The 21467-nt window shown below is 52.7% G+C and overlaps 2 protein-coding genes across 2 annotated transcripts; both read right to left on the bottom strand.

The window, feature by feature from the left end:
• Positions 1 to 3324: 3324 nt before the first annotated feature.
• Positions 3325 to 8005, bottom strand: OTOP3 (otopetrin 3; the record flags this gene model as incomplete). Its single annotated transcript, XM_079544181.1, has 6 exons — positions 3325 to 3495; positions 4179 to 5107; positions 5282 to 5400; positions 5970 to 6028; positions 6591 to 6727; positions 7618 to 8005. The coding sequence occupies 6 exons, from the start codon at positions 8003 to 8005 to the stop codon at positions 3325 to 3327; spliced, it is 1803 nt and encodes a 600-aa protein (XP_079400307.1).
• A 6373-nt stretch (positions 8006 to 14378) lies between these two features.
• OTOP2 (otopetrin 2) lies at positions 14379 to 18994 on the bottom strand (the record flags this gene model as incomplete). Its single annotated transcript, XM_079544157.1, has 6 exons — positions 14379 to 14549; positions 15256 to 16145; positions 16549 to 16682; positions 17315 to 17373; positions 17621 to 17757; positions 18595 to 18994. 6 exons carry the CDS (start codon positions 18992 to 18994, stop codon positions 14379 to 14381), a joined length of 1791 nt encoding a protein of 596 aa, XP_079400283.1.
• Positions 18995 to 21467: the final 2473 nt, after the last annotated feature.

Genomic DNA, 21467 nt, shown 5'->3' on the forward strand with positions numbered 1-21467 from the left:
CTGTGGAAACTGGTCTTACGCTCCTGTGTAAGGGAGGGTGTGCAGTCTTGTTCCTGGTAGCCCTTCCCTAAGTGTTGGAGTTACAGTGACGGCAACGTGGCTTTCATCTCCAGCACCTGCTGGTCTGTAGGCAGGTGGTTTTCTCCACTTCTGACACTGAAAGTAGCCTGCAGTCCTAGGGCAGCTGAAAGCTGAAATAAAGCCTGGATGGTTTTTCTGATGGATAAGAAATACGAGAAATAGAGGTTAATTTCCTCACCTCTTCCCTGTTCCATCTCCACTCCGCTTTGTTATTTAGCACTACACTCATCCTGATGCAGTCTTTGGCTATCAGCAGGGTGAGATCTTTGTTTCAGTAGGAATCTCTCGTATACAAGAATGTGATTTGGTGGGGATGGCCTCTGACTGTATGGCACTCACACCTCACAGCCAGAGCGGGACAGCTTGTGTCCCATGTGCTTGCCTCTTCCCCCTGTGGATCTACTGACTCCTATGATTTCTTCCATCTTTTCTGCTTTATTTCTTTGTGAGTTCCTTTGGAAACATTTTTTGTTTTTCTTGGTGTTTGGAGTCTAATCTTTGTTCTGTGAAAATCAACTTGCACTGTAAACTATTTGCTTAATTACAAGTGAAAGATAAAGATTATCTGAAACATGCAATATATGGCTTATTTTTTTCACAGAGAGGTTTGTAACGTTGCTTATCTCTTGCTTGAGTAGCTGTGCTGCTATGGGACCACGTGCTGGCTTCCTCTGCAGCGCATGGAATTTCTGCTTCACAGATGAAGATCAGGCTGTGAAACATGAGCCTGAACTGTGCACTTTTGTCCATTTCTGTGCTTACAGCATGAGACGTCACCAAAGGTAACAGCCTTGAAAGGTACAGAAATGGAACTGGATCGAACAGGATGGAGGTTCCTGGGTTGGTGAACTGTGTGCTGGGATCTTTGTGCTGCTGAGACCTGTAAGGCAGTGCCCTGGGCCTGGGGTAGCTCTGGAGGGTGTTTGCAGTTGACAAATGACAAATGATGGCTACAGCGGCTGTTTGCAAACTTTGCATTCATGGTTTTACCCCCTCCTGGATAATAGACACAATGCAGACCAGAGCGTGAGTCGTGAAGAGCCTGAACTTTCACCCTCTGAAGTGAAAGGCTGAAACCTTGGACCACAGTTTTCTCTTTGGCCTGGATGAGGGTTTTTGCTGTTGTCTCTTGTAGGCTTCTTACCTATATCTGCAGTGCTAGAACTGGGTGTTGTTAGGAAAGGACATAGAGCACTCCGTCTGACCTACGGGGCCTTTGGTACAAGTTGGAGGGGGGCTTCGTTGCTCTTCATGTGTTCAGGAAGTTCGTCCCGTTCACCAGCATCCTCTTCAGTCTGTGCCTGTTTGTAGCAGTTATGGGACTTAATATTATGTCTCAGAGGGAAACCTCCCAAGCCACTGGGCTTGATGGAGGCTCAGTAACTTGAGCAGAGTTTTAGCTATTGTGTCATTAAAAAAAAAAAATAAAAATCCAAGCTGTGAGTTTTCTCATGAAGTAAATCATTCCTTGTCCTCATGCTGTCAAAAACTAGGGAGTGGATTTGAGACTTTTTTTGTGTCATTTGTAGGGGGTGGACCTTGGCATGCATCTCCTGTAGGTACGAATTGGAATGAGAGTAATAATTAACTTTACTGGAGCCTAATTTATCCAGCTGTTATTTCTCATGCCATATTTCTGTTGACACAGGCCTAAGTCAGTGGGCAAAGTTCATGCTCATGAGGTCGTTCTCACTTTTAGTTTCGGAGAGTTTTTTCACTGCCCGAAAGCCGAGTTATCAGGAGGGCAGCATAATGTGGACAGGAGTTTGTAGTTCTGTAGTTCTTGAGTAGGGTGAAAATAATGTTGCCAAAAAATGCCCATAGCTCTGATCCTAAACCCACACTGTTTCTGGGACTGATTTACAGGCAATCTGAAGTAATAATGTGGATGCATTTTGCACTGCTACTTTGGCCGTGGGTGAAGGTTATGAAAGATCTCGATGGCAAAAAAATAGATTGACTGTAAACAAGGGCCTGCCCTTAAATCTTGTCTGACCTCTGAACACTCGGTTGTTTTTTTTGAGGCTGCTCTTTGGTGAATGAAGAACAGAGAAGAGATTTCACCAGACACACATAAGTTCTCAATCTGTCTTTATTTTCATTCATCAGAGTCTGTATTTAAGACCCGCAGTATTTAAGCCCCGTTGCTCTCCTAAGTGCTTTTTAAGCAGGCATCTTCTGTGGAGTGCATACAGCTGTTGGTCAGACACCACATAACTGTAATCCTCTGTGTGGACCTTGTGAAATGCTTGTGGATGTGCAAAGCAGCTGTGGGGATAAGTGTTGGTGTGGAGGAGGCTTGGCAGTGGGTGCAGTGGGTCTTTCTTGAACTGGCTCTGCACATGAGGATGGGACCTTTGCTAGTGCAGAGGTGAGAGCATTGTAAGTAGCATCAAGTAAAGATCAGCCATTGCGCTTCTGTGGCACTCCTTACTTGAGACCGTGAGCGCCTGAACGGGGAAATAGTATTCATTTTCATCGAGGCAAAGTAATGTTATTGCTTCCATTTTCAGTAGTGGGAAAAAGTGCACTGAAATGGTGCAAATCTGCGGGCCTGTCCTGCTCTTCAGTACTGAGAGCTGCAGGAGTGTGGTGTTGCAGGGCAGCAGAGTCCTATGAGATTAGCACAAGTTGATATGCTGGATGTCAGCACCGGGAGCAAACAGAATTAACCTCTGCTGGCCATCACAGCGACTACCAGCATCACGATCCATTTGGACGCTGCATGTACAAAGTGTACATTTGGTTCATTTGTGAATGACTGTGGGTGTGCTGCTGGAGTGCCTGGTGCTGCTAGGGCCTTTCTGTGCTGCGGGGTGCAAGCTTTCTGTGCTGTGGTTGGCAGGCAGTGGTGAGGCTGTGGTGGTCCTTCACTGCATTTTGAACTTACATGCAGTGTAGGTCAGCCCTTGCTGCTCTTGCATTCTTTTACCAGCTGCTACTGAAATCTCCCAGATAAAAGTCCCACTTTTTAGCATACAGCATCCACTGGCAGGTGCTGAGAAGTACCAGCATGTTTCTGTAGAGCAGTAATGCAGCTTGTTAATGAGTTTTCATTCTGTTCTCTATGGAGAAAAAAAGCAGCAACACAAAACCACCTCCTTTTCTTTGGAAGCTCATGGAGATGTTGTGCAAGGAGAAGTCAAAACAGAAGCTGGAGAGAAAAGGCTGAAAACTTCCACGTGCATAGCAGCTGCTTACTGCATCTTTGCCCAGTCCCATCTCGCCGCAGCCTCCGTTGGCTCAGGCTGAGACGTACACCTCCAGGAGCCCCCCGACGGAGTGCATGCGGTAGAAGACGCTCAGTGGGAGGCCGAAGTTCACAATGGCAAACCAGGTGGAGTAGCCGTAAAATGACTTCTGCAGCCCGTTCTCAAACACGGGGTGAGCCCCAAATGTGGGCATGATCCACAGCTAAAGAGGCAAGGAAAACAAAACAACAACGCACACGTCGGGGGGTGGCAAACTTGCACTGTCATCTGAGTGCTGGTGCAAGGAATTGTAGGAATATCGCAAGAGCAGCGGAGGGGTTTCATTGTGTGGGAAGAAGAGGAGAGTTACACTGCTGACTCCTTGCTACAAGTCTAACGCTGTTAAATTCTTGGGACCCGAACACTAAGCTCACTCTGCCCCAGGCAGCTTCGTCTTTCCACACAATTTCACTTGGCCAATTGCTTTCCCTTTCTTAAAGCTGCAGTGAAAATTGATGTTTATTGAAGATTCCGAAGTTTGCTTTATTGGGTGAGTTCCAATGCTGGAGACTTGATTAAGAGGGCTCACTGCTGGTACCTCATGTTTCCCCAGCTGTTTCATGAAGCACCATTAGTGAGTCTGACAACTCCCTGGCTTTTAAGGATGTATTGGCTGCCTCCTTCCCATTCCCAGGAAGCCTTGCCATGTTTGAGGTAAAAGAGGGAGCCTGAAGTTCTGGGAATGGAGCATTAACAAAGAAGCAGCCTTGTCTCAACTCCCTAGAAAGAGGAATCCTAGTGGGCAAAACTTTCCTGTTCACAATGGCGGCCCAAAAGAAAGATGCACGTCTGTCTTGGTATTGCAAGTTAGAAAAGCTGTGGTGTGGCAAAGAAAGCAGTACTTACTATGATGTTGCAAAGAACCAAGAAGAACGAGATCTCCTTTAATGCTTTCCTCTTCCAACTCAGGTGAGAGTAGGTGTGGATGTAGGACAGGGAAACTCTCCGGAACTCCTGCCCGAGCTCCAGCATGCTCACTCGCCTCTGCTCGTGGGCTTCGCGGCTGTGCTCTTCGCTCACTTCTTCCTCCTTGCTGGGAGAGGTCTGTGAGTGCTCCTGATCGCTGCTCGGTGTTGTCACCCCTTCACCAGGCAGCTCTGGGACTGCGGAAAGCTGCCCAGCGTGCGTTGTGTGCTGGGCCTCTGCTGCTACGAATGGCTGCCGTTGGAGCCCGTCGATAATGAAGATGTTTTGGGTGATATACTGAAAGATGAGGAGGACGGAATGGGACAGGATGAGGCTGTTCAGCATGTCCCTGGGGTTGGTGGCCACGATGGCGACAATGGAGAAGTAGGACATGGCAATCTGGCCGAGGGCTGCTCCCATCAGCAGCACCACATCCAGGCTGCGGGTTGGGTTCTTCAGTGTGTCCAGCTCCCTTTTTTCCAAGGTGTGGATGATTGTCCCAATAATTGCAACCACGCACATCAGGGGCAGGAGCACAATGTAGTAGGAATAATACAACACGAAGACCTGGTAATTGGGAGCTGAGCCTGTGGCCTGGATCTGGTACATCATGAAGACGCAGATCCCAATGATTACGGCGGCAGCACCCAGCAGTGGCCCGAAGACCACTCCCTGGAGCTTGAATTTGGGCTTGACGTGAGCAATGTGGTGGTGGCTGATGCGTCGCCCCACGTTCTTCCACATGACGTACAGCACAGAGCAGCAGATGAGGCAGTACTCGGTGTTGAAGGGATAGAGCAGGATGTAGCCCTTCTGGAAGACTTTGCAGGTGGTGGTGTTTGGGCACGCACACGAGTCCGTCTCATTGCCTGGATGTAAGGAGAGGAAGGCAGCTATTAGGAGGGAGATGGTCAACATCCGATAACGGGGGAGCCTCAGAATTCTGAGGAGCTGCTTGTGCTGTCTGAATCACTGCGACTGAGGGCTGCTGTGCTCGCCGCGTCAGCTGAACACGAGCAGGGATGTGGGGAAAGGAGCCTTGCCTGCCAGGCGCTGCTCCACCTCTCGCAGCTGAGACTCGATCTCCATGTGGATGGAGTCATTGGTCACCGCCAGCAGCCAGAGCAGAAGGTTGGTGGCGATGGTCAGCATCAGCCCGCATCTGGAAGAGCAGAAAGGTGCTTTTATAGCCCTGTCTGTGGTGATGCTTTATGACCGGACTGTGTGAGCACATGCACTGCAGTGCCGCCCTTTGCTCCTTGCTTTCACGTGTAAGGATGTGCACAAACGTCGTGCTTTTGGCTCTGCGCTGTGCGTGGGCAGTAGTGTATGGCTTTCCCATTTGTGGAGGAGCAGAGCAAGCTCGCTGGTGACACCAGCTTGGGCCTGGATGCAGCTGTGGGAAGGAAGGTGGGGGGGACTCCTGGTGATGGGAGCAGGGCAGCCAGCCCCACAGAGGAGTCATTTCATGAGCAGTGGGACGGTGTTTGGGAATGAGAGAGGAATGAGCTTTGTAGCAAATGGGGGTGTGAGTGCAAACCGAAGGGGAGAGCTGGAGTGGATGGAAGGAGGATGGGTCTGCTCTGATCGTAGCCCAGGTCTTGTTTGTGCCCTCTGGGTGAGGGCAGGTGAGGGTCTAGCAGAGATGAGGAGGATAACAAGCAGAGAGAAAGAGCTTCTTTAGAGAAGCAGGAGGATTCTTCCCCCTCACCCCCCCTTCCCTTCTCATACCTGGTGAGGTTGTGCTGAACTTGAATGCAGTCCTTAGAGTGATGCCATAAGAAAAATGCCTGCAGATCAATGACAAGTACAGTGTGAGGGGTGCAGCTGGCAGTGCTGCATGCGGGGGCAGGGATGGGCAGTGCAGAGCCGCGTGGCCGCCTGGCAGGAGCTGTGTGTGTGCCTGGGCAGCGCTGAAACAAGTGCTGCCATCCTCACGTGGCTCCAGCATGCCTGTGCCTGCACCCATGGCAAAGGAGGGTGGGAATTCTGCCTGTGAGATGCTCCTGAACACAAAGGGTTTTATTGGGGATGTATTTGCGTGCAGGGAGGCAGGTGCAAAGATATTCCTGGGATGTTTCCTCTTTGGTTTCCCCTATTTTGTTGCTGTAAACCAAACACCTGGGTCCTGCAGTATGTCACTTAGTACCAGGTGACATCTTTCCAAATCGTTTTTGTCTCTCAATCTGGCACATCAGGTGTGCACGTGGTGTCATTTGAAATGGTATTTGCTACTTCAATGCCTATGAGAACACCCCGCTTGCTCTCACTTTCCTGAGCATCCTCACTTCCCTCACCCCAGCAACAGAACAGAGAACGTGTGAGCTGCTAGGAAGGGGGAATGTGCATTACCTGCGTGGCAACAAACAGGATTTCAATGCTGGGGAACACGATTTCCACTTTGGATTTGCAGTTGATTTGAATGACGCTGAAGCCGATCTGAAAGACGTTCAGGAGGATGCTGAAAGTGCCAAACAGCAGCAGCGACCCTGGGTAAACAGCAAAAGCAGAAGTGAATAAACAGAGATGAGTTTGAGGAGCATCCAAGTGTGGATGGGGAGTGAGGACTCCTGGTTCTGAGCAGGGCTGCTGTCTGATTGGAGGCCTCCTGATTTTGAGACAAGGGGAGGAAGGGCAGCCTGGCTGCTGAGCCTGGAGTAAGGTGCTGGGACAGCACAAGGTATTTCCTGTGCTTGGACAGCAGGTGGGAATGGAGTTTGCAGCCTTTTCTGTGCGCTCTGGAGTGATGGAAGTAAGAGGATGGCAGGTGATTGGTTTCTACCTCCTGAATATCCTGGGGAGAATGTGAGGCTGGGGCTCTGCAGCACTGCCCTGCAGAGGTTGGGACCCTTCTGCTGCTCCCCCCTTTTCTCTCTGACTATCTGCACAAGGTCTTTAGGCAGCTTTCAGCTTTCTTCCCTTCACTTCTCCACACTTAATTATGAAGGCTTGCACTAGTTAGAATCTTCCTAATAGGTAGAGGCAGCGTTGTTTAGAAAAGTGGCATCCCGCAAAGTGTGAGAAAGCTCCCAGGGAAGCCAATGTCACTCTGGGATGTGACTCAGAGAGCAGAAATCTCCCGCCATGCTGCTCTGTGAAAGGAGAGCAGCGCAGGGCTGCTGTGCTCGGATGCTGAGCTGAGGCTGTGCATTGAGAAGGGACTGCAGCGTGGGGTTGCTCAGGAGGATGGAGGACAGCTGAGTTCAGGGCTCTCCTGGCTGCTCTGCTTCCTCCCTGTGGCTCAAGCTGTGCCCTGGAAAAGCCCTGACTCCATCTCCTGTGGCTCCACGCTCTTAGTGGCAAGGAAAGAACTTCTGTATTTTCCAAGCGCTGGGAAGAAAGGGAAAGGCATGGGATGATGAACTAAAGCAGGGTTTACCCCTAATCCACACTGGCCCAGCATGGGTGTCCCGGTAGAGCACAGCGTGCGGCTGCCGGCTGGTGCCCAGCAGGTAGTAGATAATCCAGCACAGGCACAAGACCTTGAGGATGGACAGCAGGATCCAGACGTCCGCCAGCGTGATGGCCACATGGTTGAAAATCATACTGCTGATGAAAGCACTGCCCAGAAACACTACGTTCAGGGCCAGCAGCCCTGAGAACAGCTGCCCTGATTTCTGAGCCTGTCTGTCCCTCTGCTGCAGGGAGCAGTGCCGGTACAGCCACGACTTCTCATAGTGGATCGTGGAGGCGCCTGGAGGGGCTGAGGCCAACCTGCTGTTGCAGTGGTGGCAAGGCTTTTGCTTGGAGGCTTTGTTGCCTGGCATGGCTGGGCTCCCTGGGGGTCACCTGCAGAGAGAGGGGTTAAAGGGGAAGGAAGGTTATAGAGAGAGTTGAGTGAGCGGGGAAAATAGATCAGGGTTTAGCCCAGGTTTGGGGGACAGAGTCATTGTGGAGTAGTGGGAAAAAGGTCACATTGCCAAAAGATATCAATAAACACTGGTGTTAAAAGAGGTATTTAATGACTGCCCCACCAGCACTGGGAGTTGCTGGGATCAGAGGTGCCAAGTTTCCCATCCTCACCTTTCACACCTCCACACACAGCCCCACGTTCAGGTTTCCTCTTCTCTGTTGCTCCAAGAGTTATAGATGGGAATGAAGAGCAAACTCAGACCTGCTTTAGAATTCAGAGCTGTTTGGTTCTGACTGGTGGGGACAACCTCCTCCTCGTGCTTACGGGCTCCTTATATGGCTGCAGAAATCGTGACAGAGCTGACGAGGGGAATAAAGAGTATTTGTAAGTTTATCCAAGCTGCGAGGAAAAGACCCAGCCTGGCTTCCCAGGCGCTGAGAATAGAGCAGAGTTAACATTTGGTTTTCTTTCTTTTTCTCCTTGAAGCCCAGAGCGAAAAGCACAGAGCCGTGAGCTGATCCAGAGCATTTTGAGGGGCTGGCTCAGATAAATGGCCACAGCCTGGAAGCTGTTCTGTGCAGTGCTGGGAAAGACCTTGCCAGATTTGCCCATGGCAGAGTGATCTCTGGCTGTGAGCAGCGGTGGGGCAGAGCTGCTTCCCCATGGGGTCAGGGTATGGGAGCTGCTTTTGCTTGGGGCTGCAGCTGTGCTGAAAGCACTGGGGATGCATTGGGGTGGGAACTGTGTACAGTTGTCATGGGGCTTTGAGGCAGAAGCTGTCTGAGAAGGGATTTAAATTTCCCTCTTCTTTAAATTTCCCTTTAAATGTTTCTCTCTTCTGTCACACACACACCGAGATGCTGTTTGCCTTTGGTCCACAGGCTTCGGTGCACTTCTAACGGAGATGGACCCTAAACCCTTCCCTCTTTGCCGCCCAAGCTCTCCTCCTGTTTAGCTCTCACACAAGCACAGAAGCAATGGCTCTCCCCTCTCCTACCCTGCTTTAGGGGCAGGAGAAGCAGGAGAACCAGAAGGAAGCGTGCTGCGGAGGTCCCAGTGCCCGGGCGGTGCTGTGCACAGCAGCTGCTCGCTGAGGCCCCGTGCCCTGACCCGTGTGCCGCTGTGAGCAGCCGGCTGTCCTTACCTCCCAGCCGTGCTGCTGCGATGCTCTGTGCCTCTCCTGCCGGGCTGAGGTGCCGGCAGCGCTGCTCCCCGCTCAGTGCGGCCTCTGCTCCGAGACCATTGATTTTCTTTTTCCACCTTGTTTACTTTGGGTCTATTATTGTCATTACATTAATTAGTCAGCGAGACGCTCTCGTCTCTGACAAGGGCAGCCAATGGGAAACGGCTCCTTTATGCACCTGCTGAGTTGCCCCATGCCAGCAGCCTTGGCACAGGATGTGCCAACTGGTAAAACCACAAGCCACTGTGACTAATTCGTGCCATGGCTTCAGCAAATTCAAGGCTAATCTTGTGGTGTGAGCTTGTTCTGGGCTACAGAGATGGGAGCACTTAACTTTGGCTAACATCCACTCGTGGTCCCCGCTCCTTTGTTTCCAGGTAGTTCTGAAGGTTTATCTCTGGTGTACCACTTCTTTGTGTCTTTACCCATGGCACAGGTACCCCAGCTGCTCCAAAAGACAAAGCTTGTGGTCCAGCCAAAGTGTGGGGACTGCATCAACTTGAGGATTTTTGGCAGAGAGGTGGCTGCTTTGGGGGATGGCTCTGAGCTGTAAATGTTGACTCCAGATGCTCATGTGCAAACCCCCTGGGCTCAGCCATGCGTTGGGAATGCTCTGGGTCCGAGCTGTGCTGTCACTGTTCCCTCTCATGTCGCATTGATTTCTGGTTGGGATTTGTGGTGAGCTGATTGCTCTGGTTGTGTGGCTCAAAACAGCGGATTGACATTTCTGAGTGAGCCTGGCCTGATGTGAGGAGGGGCTGTCTGTGTCCCGGGATGAGCCCCCAGCAGCACCTTGCTTCCTGCAGCTGCCAAACACGTGAGCTGGGACGTGAGAGCTGGGAAAAGCTTCCAAGAGCCCAACAGCGGGTGGAGTGGGTGGGGGAGCACGGGTTATCGTGCGTCGGGATGTGACGAAAGGGATGGAAAACAAGAGCAAAAGGGGCCCACTTCTTCTAGGTGAGAACGCCCACAGGTGACGGAGCAGCCGTCAGCTGTGCCTCAGCTGTGCCGGTAAAGCGGTGGTGTTTAATGTCCAACCCAACCCTCGGCTCGTGGGGCAGAGCTGGGATGCTGTCATCTGATGAGGATTTTGGGACTCCCCACGGGGAGATGCCCCAAAGCGTCAGCAGCTCCATCCCGCCGGGAGGAGCAAGGAAGCGCTGCTCCGCCGCTCCCTGAGCACCATCGGGCTGTCCTGGGCTGCTGGCTGCTTTCGTGACCCCACCTGGGGGCTCTGTAGTGAACAGGGATCTCCCAAGAGCTATTTGCTGGGCTCTCTGTTGAGCAAGGCCGATGACTCGCATGTGGGGCATTTGCAAATCTGGCTGTTTTTCAGTACTCATCAGCCTAAATTAAACTGAGCTGGGAAATGGAAGCCAGGAGTCTGTATCCTGGGGTGAGGAAGACTGGGTGAAATCAGAGGTTCTTCCATTAAAGAAGGGCCTGAAGGAAAACACCAGGGCTGGGAGTGTCCCTGCGGTTTTCTCCAACGGGGCTGTGCATCAGGGCTACAAAGAGGAGCTGTACTTCAAAGTCTAGCGTGTCTTCTGGCTTTGGAGCCCAGGTTAGAGTCAGGTCACCAGGTTACAGCCAGGGCTGTAGGTCTGATCGCAGCTCCACGCTGAGCCGTCACAGGGGCAGAGAGAGGCAGCGGCTCAAGCTGTGCTGGGGGAGGTTCAGCTCAGCTGTTAGGAAATGCTGCTTGGAAAGAGTGGCAGTGCAGTGGCACAGGGAGGGGGGGGGAGTGCCCTGGGGGTGCTGAGCCTGCGGGGATGTGGCACCAAGGATGTGGGGGTGGTGGGCTGGGTGGCCTCGGAGGGCTCCTCCAACTGAGATTCTGCGATTCTCAGAATGGCAGGTGTTTCAATTAGATGTATTGAGCCAAGTTTAACAAGAGATGCAATCGTTAAGTAAGCAGGAGCGGGGCGGAATGGGAAAGGATGAGTTGAGCTGACTGGGTCAGTCCCGAGCAGTTCCAATCACTGTGTGGGAGCAGCTGCCTTTACTGGGAAGCTGAGGGCAAGCAGCTGAATGCTATCAGTGATGTTTGCCCCTCTGCTATCAACAAGCTGCTTATTGGTGTTATCTGTGCGCTTAGCACTAACAGCATCCAGGCTGGGCCAAGCGGATCTGTAAACAGGAGCCAAGGAGGAAGGAGGTTGGTGCCCAGCGGCTGTGTTTGCCCAAGGGCTTTCTGAGGAATGCTGTGTGCCTTATGGCTCCCAGGCCAGCCCACACCCTTCCTCCTTTCCCTCTACTGATAACAGTGACAGTGACGTCTCCTGCAGGGCCGGTGGGTGAGCACCCGCTGGGGTCACCGTCAGAGCTGGGCAGGTTGAGCCCTTGAGGCTCTGTGCTGGTAATGCTCAGCACCGCGTTTTCCTCACTGGCTGTGTGGATCTTCCCCTGAATCCGGGTGCTCCTGGTGGGAGATTCAGCGTGGCTGCACCCCTGCAGAGCGCTGTCCCAGCCCTGCCCTGGCCCTGCTGTGCTCCTGCTGCAGGCCTGAGCCCCACTGTGTTCTGCAGCCCCATCCTCACCCCCTGCCCTGGGACTTCTGCCCGCATCCACTTCCAGCTCAATACAGCTGGAAGCAAGACAGCAATGATTAACTTGGATTCCTCCCCTGTCTCTGACACGCCTCAGAGCAAATCACCCCGATAAAAGACTTCTTTTTCCCCTAATAAAACAAAACTCGCCCTCAAATAACAGATGATTAAGAAGCAGAGGACGGAATGGAAAGCTGTGGCAGCATGGGATGCTGACTCAGGTCGTTGCCCATGTCCTTTCCTATGACCTTCCCTGCTCTTTTTGGAGCAGCACTTTCTGATTTCCTGCTCTTCGCTGCCTGTCTCCACGCAGGCCCCGCATTGACCTCGGGCTGCTGGATTTGTGTTGGTGGGTTCAGCTCCCACTGAACTCACATGACATGAGAAGCCCTTTGAAGCCCTTTGCTTTCCTGCAGCTCTTCATTTTTTGCCACTTAAGCAGCCTCCTGGAGGAATGTCCTTCTCCCCATTCAGGTGCCTCAGTGTCCCCACCTCCAGGAGTGGAAGAAGGAGCCTACAGCGGTGCTTTCTGCAGGCATCTGTCCCAGGGACACACGAGCAAAGGACAGAGCAGCTCTCGACTGATGGCATCCCTGCATTTCCAGGTACTGCATCGGGCTGTCTTCCAGAGACAGACACTGCTGTGCCCAGGAGCTGCAGTGTGGGATGGAACAGTTTGCAGCATTCTCAGGGTTTTGTTTATCCCAGTGGGGTGTCCTGTGGTTGGGTGCTGTGGCTCCTGCTGCCCTGTCACCTTGCACCAACCGGGTTGGTCTTTTGAGGTCCCTTTTAACACAAGCTGTTCTGTGGCTCTGTGACTGGGGGCTGCAGTGGATCTCCCCCTGCACCCGTTCAGCCCCAGCAGTTACTGGTGCCCAGGCTGGGGAACCTGAGGTGTGATGGAGGAAACCAGTTGTGCCCCCAAGGAGCAGAGCTGTGCTTGTAGGAGGTATTTCCCCTGAGCAGTGTGGGGTAAGGCAGCGTAAGAGTGACGTCCGTGCACCACGTGCGTCTCATTCCTGACGTAACCTGTGGCTCCTGCAGCCAAAATTGAGAGAGTTTTTGTTTTAGGGAAGGTAATGTTTCTGCGCAGAGATTTTATCCTTACCAGGTCAATGCTGAAATAAGAGCCAGTCCGTGGGGCCGGGAGGGGCAGTGGGGCAGCTCCCAGGCCCATGGAGGGGAGGACCCACCTGAGGAGCTGCATCCAGGCAGTCCCTGGGCGGAGAAGTTAGGAAAACCACTCCGCTCAATGCCAGGTATCCCAAACTGCTTTTATTTTTTATTTTCTTTGACAGATGTGCATACACACACCCGTAGGAAAAGGCTCAATCGCTGCCATGGCTGGAGCACTCTTCATTTGAACGATAACCACGGATGTGCTGGGATGCAGGCAAAGCACAGCGGTGCCCTTGGGGCACATGCCTCTCCAGGCAGTTTGTGCGCAGCCCCAGCTCTGCTTGGGCGCTGCGCAGTGCAGTGAGCCCATTCCTACCACCTGTAGCCCTGGGTCACGGAACAGGAGCTGAGGAACGGGGTCATCCCTGAGGTCCTTCCCAACCCAACCCGTTCTGTGATGCCATGGTCCACAGGGAGCTGCAGGTGCCCAGAGGTGCGTGCTGGGGCTGTGTGCATGGGCCCCGAATCTTGCAGGGCTGGAGGTGCATTGCAGTCCTACCTTGAGGGCACAGGAGGAGGAGGGGAAAGTGGTAGTGGTGGGATGATTTCTGCACTGCAGGGCACGGAGGGACCCTCCAGGAGTTGAGCATTACAGTGAACATCAATAAATAATTTTGCGTACAAAAAGGTTCAACTATTAAAAAAAAATCATCTATTTAAAAAAGAAGAGAAGAAAAACAAACCTCTTCATCGTGCTCCCTCACCCCTATGATCTTCACGGCTCTTGAGCACTGATTCAGGAAAATGAGGGGGGAAAGTGCCAGGACAGCCCTGTGCTCAGCCCTCCCATATTGGTGCAGCCGTCAGCACCCCACCCTGCTGTGCTGGGGGGCTCAGCGCGGCGGTAGGGACAGGCAAGGCAGAGGGCAGACAGAGCGTTCCCAGAGCCTTTGGTGGCAGCGGTGGTTTTTCACATCTGCGGGGCAGTGGGTGGCTTCTGACTGGCCGTACCAGAAGTGCACTGGTTTCCCCTTGCCGTTCGCTCCTGAGCTGACCCCTCTGCACAGGCAGTGACTGCCCGTGTGGCCAAACAATCCTGGGAAAGTAAAGCAGTGACGTGTGGGGTGAATGGGATCGAGGGAGGAAGGTGATTCTCTGCGTGAACTGAGGGTAATTACCATCATCTTACTCTGTTCCTTCTTTTTTTTTCTTTTTTTCTTTAAGGTCTAAGAACTTCAAACACACTCACGTGCACATCCACACACACATAGCAAAAATAAAATCTGGAGCTACATTGAGATGATTTTCACTGACAGTTCAGAAATGCCCTGACACTGCAGGAGGACACGATTGAGGCAGCGGTGAGGAGCCCTCGGGACGTGGGGACGAAGGTGGGTGGGTTGAGGAGGTTCTCATCTTCCTTACGAGAGCGTTCATCAGGACATGATGCAGACCTCCAGCAAACTGGCCACTGCGTGCATTCGGTAGAAGATCCCAAAGGGCAGGCAAATGTCCACGATGGCCGGCCACATGGAATCACCATAGAAGTTCAGTTCTGTGTCATTGTCAAACTGGGGCCGGGCACCAAATGCTGGCATGATCCAGAGCTGTTTGAGAAATGGGAGAAGACCCTGTGGTGAGAAAGGCGTATAGCACAGCACGAACCTGCACTGACGGCTACTGAGAGGTGAGAACCGCCTGGGCCAGGAGCGCGGGTTGGCGTCAAGATCGGGTACGGTCTGCTGTCCCCAAAGAACTGCGATTTGTGCCTCAGACCGAGCGCCAAAGCCCTCGCTATGGACGCGGCTGGGCGCGCTGCGCTCGCAGGCAGCGGCTCCTTGGGTGGAGCAGGCAGGAGCGGGGCTGAGCTGGCAGCAGCTCTGTGTGCGCAGGCTTCCAGGCTGTGGGTATTGAGAAAAGCTGTGCTGCCTTTTCTCCAGAAAGCCCACACTTTACCTCAGGCCATTCTACATAGAAACATGGAACGGTTTGGGTTGGAAGGGACCTTGATGACTGTTTGGTTTCAGCCCCCAAACTAGATGTTTTCTTTGGATCCACCCAACATCTTATATTCTTGTTGACAAGGGGTGGCCTCTGCCAGCATAGCCTGAAACACCTGAACACCAGGGCAGCTGCTATTTTAAGCGATGAGGGAATTACAGCTGCCTGCTCTCACAGGTACAAACAAACCTGCTGCTTGTGTAGTAGAAGTGCAGAAAGGGCAGTTTTTGTATGGGCGCACGGATGCTCCTCCTTCGCGCTCGCTTCCCTCCTCCCCCACCCCGAGGAGCTCTTCTCTCTGCATGTACTCACTATGATGTTGCACAGCAGGAGGAACATGGAGATCTCCCTTAAGAGCTTCCTCTGCCAGTTTATCTTCTTGGGGGCCACGAGGGACCGCACGATGTCGGACGGATGGGTGCCCTCAGTGCTGGGGGCAGGGTTCGGTGCCGACGCGCTGCTACTGTCGGGCACCCGGAGGGACACCGCGTTGACGTTGACGAAGGTGAGACCGTAGAGCTCCTTCTGGTGAGAGCTGTGCTTGTGGTCCTCCTTGGGGGGCTGCCGATGAAGGCCTTCAATGATGAAGATGTTCTGGAAAGTGTGCTGGGCGATCATGAGGAGGGCGTAAGTGAGGTTGAGCGCGCTGATGGCGTCCCTTGGCGTGCTGGCCACGATGGCTACGATGGAGTAGTAAGAAATAGCGTACTGCCCCAGGGCAGCCCCCATCAGCAGCGCCACGTCCAGCGTCCGCGTTGGGTTCTTGTGCCGGTCCATGTCTCTCTTGTCGAAGCGGTAGATGACAGAGCCTCCAATGCAGACAAGGGACATCAGGCCCAGACAAACAATGTTGAAGATGTAGTACATGGTGAGCGCTTGGCTCTTCTTGCTGGGCTCGGTGCTGGAATTTACTTGCACCTCATAAACGATAAAGACTCCCAAGCCGCCCACCAGAATGATGAGGCCCAGCACAATGCCCACAAAGAAGGTTCTTCGGAAGAGCTTGAACTTGAGGTGCTGGACATGGTGGGAGTGGTGGTCTATAATGCGCCCGACGTTCTTCCACATGACGTAAACCATGGCGGAGGCGAACAGGCTGTACTCGATGTTGAAGGGGTACAGCCAGAAGTAGCCGTTCTTGAAGACCTCGCAGATTTGGCTGTCGCAATTGCATGCTTCTGTTGAGCCACTTCTCATTCCCACTGAAAGAAGATGAAAGCACAGACGCAGTGGTGTTACAGCGGGAGCCAGCACTTGTTGGCAGCCCCAGAAAACCGAATACTTTGGGTCAGAGAAAACAAAGCCAGCAAAAGAATGTGACCGCTTTGGAAATGAGGACACATCTACTTCAGCTTTCTGGTATTTGTGTTTTTCCAAAGAAGCCAGACGGGCAGCAGGTTGGATCTTTCTTTCCCTCCTTTCTTCATTCCCATTCCACTTATCCAAACCCCTCCACCTTCCTGACTCTTCCATCTATTTGTTAGGAAACGAACGTTATCACCTGGCTGTTAACATAGCAGCTCTAGATGGGCCTTCTGAAAATGGCTAAAACCTGATTTTCAGATCAATCCCTGGACCAGCTGGCTTCACAAATGAGGGAATTACCTTTCAGGAGCCACCTGAACAGCTCCTCTGTTGTATTTTTATTCAGCTTTGAATGCGCTTTGTGAACAGATTCATCAGTCACCGCTGACATCCACACCGCTAAGTTTGTGGTCAGAGTTAGCATCAAGCCACACCTGCAGAAAGAAGAGATGATGAGATCAAGGCCGTGGCTCTATGCCACATCTCTCCCATCCACATAGCAGAGGTGCACGCAGTCAGAGGGGCTGCAGGAACTGCCACAGGAGGTTTGTGGACGCGTTAGTGGTCAGGGCTGTAAAGCCCAAACTTTTCTTATGCTCCTCTCACTCTATTCCTACCTTGTGTCCATCTTCACGAGAATTAGCAAAGCCCAAATCCTCTTGTTGCTTTTGAACAACAGAATGGATGAATAGGTTTGAGTTGGTGTCTGGTGTTGCAAAAGTGGACAAGATCTTATTTCTTGTTTAACCTGAGGCTTAGCTACTGCATCTTTGTCTTTCCCAGGAAAGAAGAAGTCAGCTATGAAGGGTTTCACTTAGTGCTAATTATTTATTTCATGCTAATCTGTTTGAGTAACGCTCAAATCCTTGAACTGGATCCCAGCTCTGCTCAATCCATCGATCATAAGCCTCAACTGCTTGAGCTGGGACTTGGGGCCTGCTGGGTGCTCAGCAGGTTGAATTTGGGCAGATGGGAATTATCCCCTTGTTGCCTCTCAGCTGCATGAGTGCAGGCACGAGGTCTGCAGAGACCTCCTTCCTCTGCATCAAAGAGCAGCAGTGCTCACCTGGTAACGTTCAGGTGTACGTGGACACAGTCTTTGGCAGAGATCCACAGGAAGTACGTCTGGCAAGGACAAGAGGAGAAACAAGAAAGCTTAGCTGCAAGAAAATCATCATTCTGAAGCAGGGATCTCTTTCACTTTGTGGCTGTTAGCCCATAGTCCTGCCCATTTCGTATGCTGGCTGTTCTTTCCTTGCTCCTCCTGCCCATTGCCTCTGCTCTGCCCATGCCCAAACCCTACTCCCACCTCAGTTTTGAACTCTTCCTTTGGGGTTGGAGTGTCTTCCCTGGGGCAGATCAGCCATCTCACCTGTACAACCACGAATATTGCTTGCACGATGGGGTACATTATTTTGATTGCAGACAGGCAGCTGTAGAAGCTGGAGTAATATCCTATTTTGAACACATCCATGACGAGACTGAAAATGGCAAATAGGATCAGACCTCCTGTAGAAGAACCAGAACCAAACAGAAGATGTTTGCATGCATAGGCTAATGCAGTTGGATGAAAGGAAGAGGATGAACTATTGCCATGGAGAGGCTTTATTTCTACCTCAGTTTTCCTTTCCCACCACCCAAGGCATCTTAGCACCTCACGTGAAGTATTTCTGGCTGGAAGGGATTTTGGAAAGTCATCCAAGTCATTTCTCTGCTCTGACTGGAGCTAACAGGACTTGCAAATCTGGGGAGGAAACCTGGTATTATAAAGTACCAAGGGCCATCGTGGATAAAGCGAGACTGGGCAGCTGAGGGTCTAGGAGCAGATGATACTACTGCCCCACACAGGGGAAGGAGGTTGTGTCCCTGCTGGTTGTTCCTTTGTGTAACATTTAAAGCTCACACGAACTGCTCGTAGAACCATAGAATCATTAAGGTTGGAATTGACCTCTAAGATCATCAAGTCCAACCACTGACCCATCCCCACCATGCCTGCTAACCACGTCCCTCAGTGCCACATCACCACGGTTCTTGACATGCTATAGCCTGGATATGCCATCTTCTCAATGCCTCCTGCACGGATTAAGGAGGAGAAGGATGTATTTTGTAAGTACACACTGCTTGGAGATGAGCTATAATAGCTGTGCTCAAGGAAGTTTTATGGAGAAGATGTGATTCTTGGGCCTGACAAAACTATGTAAACTGTGAAATTAACTCAGTGCTGTGCTAAATTGGAGTTCCCCTGCTGGGAAATACATTCAAAACATTTCAAGAGGTTTGAATGAGCATTAGGTCATCTCTGACGCCTCGTGGTCTCACCTCCAGCCCTCATCCCCAAGGTCCTACCTCTCAGCCAGATGGGTCCAGCGTGGGAGTCTTTGCAGAGGATGGCATCTGGGCACCGGGAGGTGCTGATGAGGTAGAAGATAATCCATATGATGACTATCAGCATCATGACAGTCAGCAGGAAGAAGACATCGTAATCGTGCACGGCAATTCTCTCAAAAGCCCCACTGCTCACCAGCGTGCAGGCCAGCAGGGCTAAGTGCACGGCCAGCAGGATGGAGAACATGCGGCCGCCCTTCTTCCACACCTCCTTGGAGCCTGGAGTGGAAGGCTGGTGGGGCTGCAGGCTGAGGGACATCGTCGGGTTGGAAGCCAGGCTGGCTTTGTCGTCCTTGGATCCGCAGCCCATGGAGTCGGACCGTCTGATCTCACTGTCCTTCCGCGCGGGCTCTTCGGCCATGGTTCAGCTGAGGGGGAAAGCTGCTGGGAGGAGAGACCGTGAGCACGAGGTCACTTCATTTTGAACAGCCCAGGGCTGGACCAACATGAGATGTGGTATGAGGAGGAGAGAACGCGTCAGCGGAACGTGAAAGTCTGAGACAGGAGGAGCAAGAAGAGGAATGAGCTTATATTCAAACTGTTTCTTCCCGGTTCCCCTTGCTTAAGATGCTTTTGTATGGGCAGATAACAGGTCTGTTTAACAAAGTAATGCCTAATTTGCCATGCAACGTATATACTGATGTTTGTTGATGTAAGATACTGGAAAGACACCAGCAGAGCACTCCCAAGATCAAATATCCTGGGGCAAACGTCCAATGTGGTTTGACTTCTACATGCCAACCACTAAACGTTCTGAGAAAAATTGTCATGCTGGCTCAGGAGAAGGCCAGGGAAAGGTGAGAAAACCCCGGGAGCCTTCAGAACATCACTGTTGTTTGCAGCAGTTCCTGCAGGAGTGACGTGAGCCATCTCTGCCGGCCCTTTGTGCCAGGCTCAGCACCTCAATTCCCTGTGAAAAGCCTGAAGCAGAGCAAAGCGACTGCTCAAACCGAGCATTGCACCGACCTGCTTTGCTGCCTGGAATCCAATCCCTGCTCTCGCTGGGCTGCTGGAGAGGTTTCCCTGTTGCTGCAGCTCGATCAGTCAAAGAATTTATACCCGCTGGGATGTCTCCGTGATTTATACCATGGCTGGAGCTGACAGCAGTGCTTCGTGGACTTCTCAGGAAAACTCACACGATCCATTTTGGGCAATTGCTGGTTTTGGGGAAGTATGAGAGATGAGGAGATAAGAGTTATTTACCCGAGGAGGGCATGAGGTGAGAGCACTGCTGAGCGTCGCACGACCGCTCGGCCGCAGGGTCACGGCTGCCATATGCAGAGCAAAGCCACCAAACCAAGCGAATTTCACTGCAGCATCTCTCATCCCTCGAGAGAAGACACTTTAGGTGATGAACTTTTTGCTGACGGTGTTGGGCTTGGTGTTCTGGTTAACTAAGCATAGCAAACACTGTGCCTCACCCTGTGCCATTCCCGTCAGCGTGCTCCCAGCCTGCCCTGCACAGGAATGTTTTTGAGGAAAAAGAAGACATTTGTGTTTGTATCTTTTCGTTGCCAAGGGCAGCTCGGTATCGTCCCACAACGCCCATGAGGAGGAAGGTTTAGCACCGAAGCGGAGCAGCATTTGGGGACGGGAATCTCCGCTCCCCTCCGCCGACGCGCCGCCTTTCAGGGTGGGCTCGCCTTTCGCTGCGCGCTGGGAGCTTTTCCTCTCCCATCTCAAGGAGAAACGAGCCCAGCACCCAGAGCAGCTGGGACGGGAGCAGGCTGGGGCGGGCGGAAGCCTCCAGTGGGGCTCCGCGTGCCTTTACAGTTACATTTCGCAGGCAGACGAGGAGACGCAGCGCACAGCGGCTTCCGTTCCTCGCTGAGGAAACCTCCCCGCCACATTTCCTTTCCTGCCGCGGCGCTGCCGCTGCCCTGCTGCCACCCGCCGGCTGCCACCGCACCCCGCGGCTGTGCCGAGCGGGGCCGTTCCCAGCGCGCAGCCCCCGGGGCGGCACGGCGAGCGGGAGCTGCGCGCGGTGCGCTCTGCCTTCGGAAAGCGCGGAGGGGTCGGAGCCGAAGGCATCGCTTTGTCACCGCGCCGTGGGCTGCCCACAGCTGGGACGGTGAGGTCCGACTCCTGGCTCCGTGTAGGACCGCCTAAAAATCGGCCGTGCGTGTGGACCCACTGGTGCGTTTTTTTCCTCGCGTGACCGATGCGTTCACGGGAAGTGGGAAACTTTTGTAAGCAAAGATTGAAGGGTGTGCGGCCTGCTGGAAAGTCCATTGAAACGCAGATGACTTTTCAGCTGCTTTCTACTGATCCCTGCTGGTTTCATCCGGGGACTCAATGCTAAGCAGCTGCTCATGAGATGCGCTGCCTCATGGCAAGAAAACCGCTGGCTGGCAGTCAGCAGTGGGGACCATTGGAGCATTTGCAGCTGGGCTGCCCGGAAGAGGGCAGGGAGCAGGAAGGGCTCGGGCAGCTCTGCGTGCACACTGTGCTCACCTTGTCCAGAGCCTCCGCACAGCACGTGGGCACTGCAGACTGCGCATAGAATCGGAGAATGGTAGAGAAGGACCACAACAATCATCTTGTTCCGACCCCTCTACCCCCAGCAGGGTCTCCAACCACCCTCCAGGGTCTCCAGCCACATCCACCCTGGCCTTGAATGCCTCTAGGGACAGTGCAGCAAGTGCAGCAAGGAGCTGCACTGACAGCGGAAACAGAGGAAGGAGCGTTTCCTGCCTTGGGCAACACTCTCGGTCTCCCGTGGGAGCCACCACAGAGCCTGGTAATAACAAGGGTAGCAAGTAATAGTGCAGGAATCATTAAATAACCTCAGTAATGAATTGCAGGCATTACTAGGCTGCTTTTCACCTGAAGGA

This window comes from Tetrao urogallus (assembly GCF_951394365.1).
Source record: "Tetrao urogallus genome assembly, chromosome: 18".
In the NCBI taxonomy this organism is placed as follows: Eukaryota; Metazoa; Chordata; class Aves; order Galliformes; family Phasianidae; genus Tetrao; species Tetrao urogallus.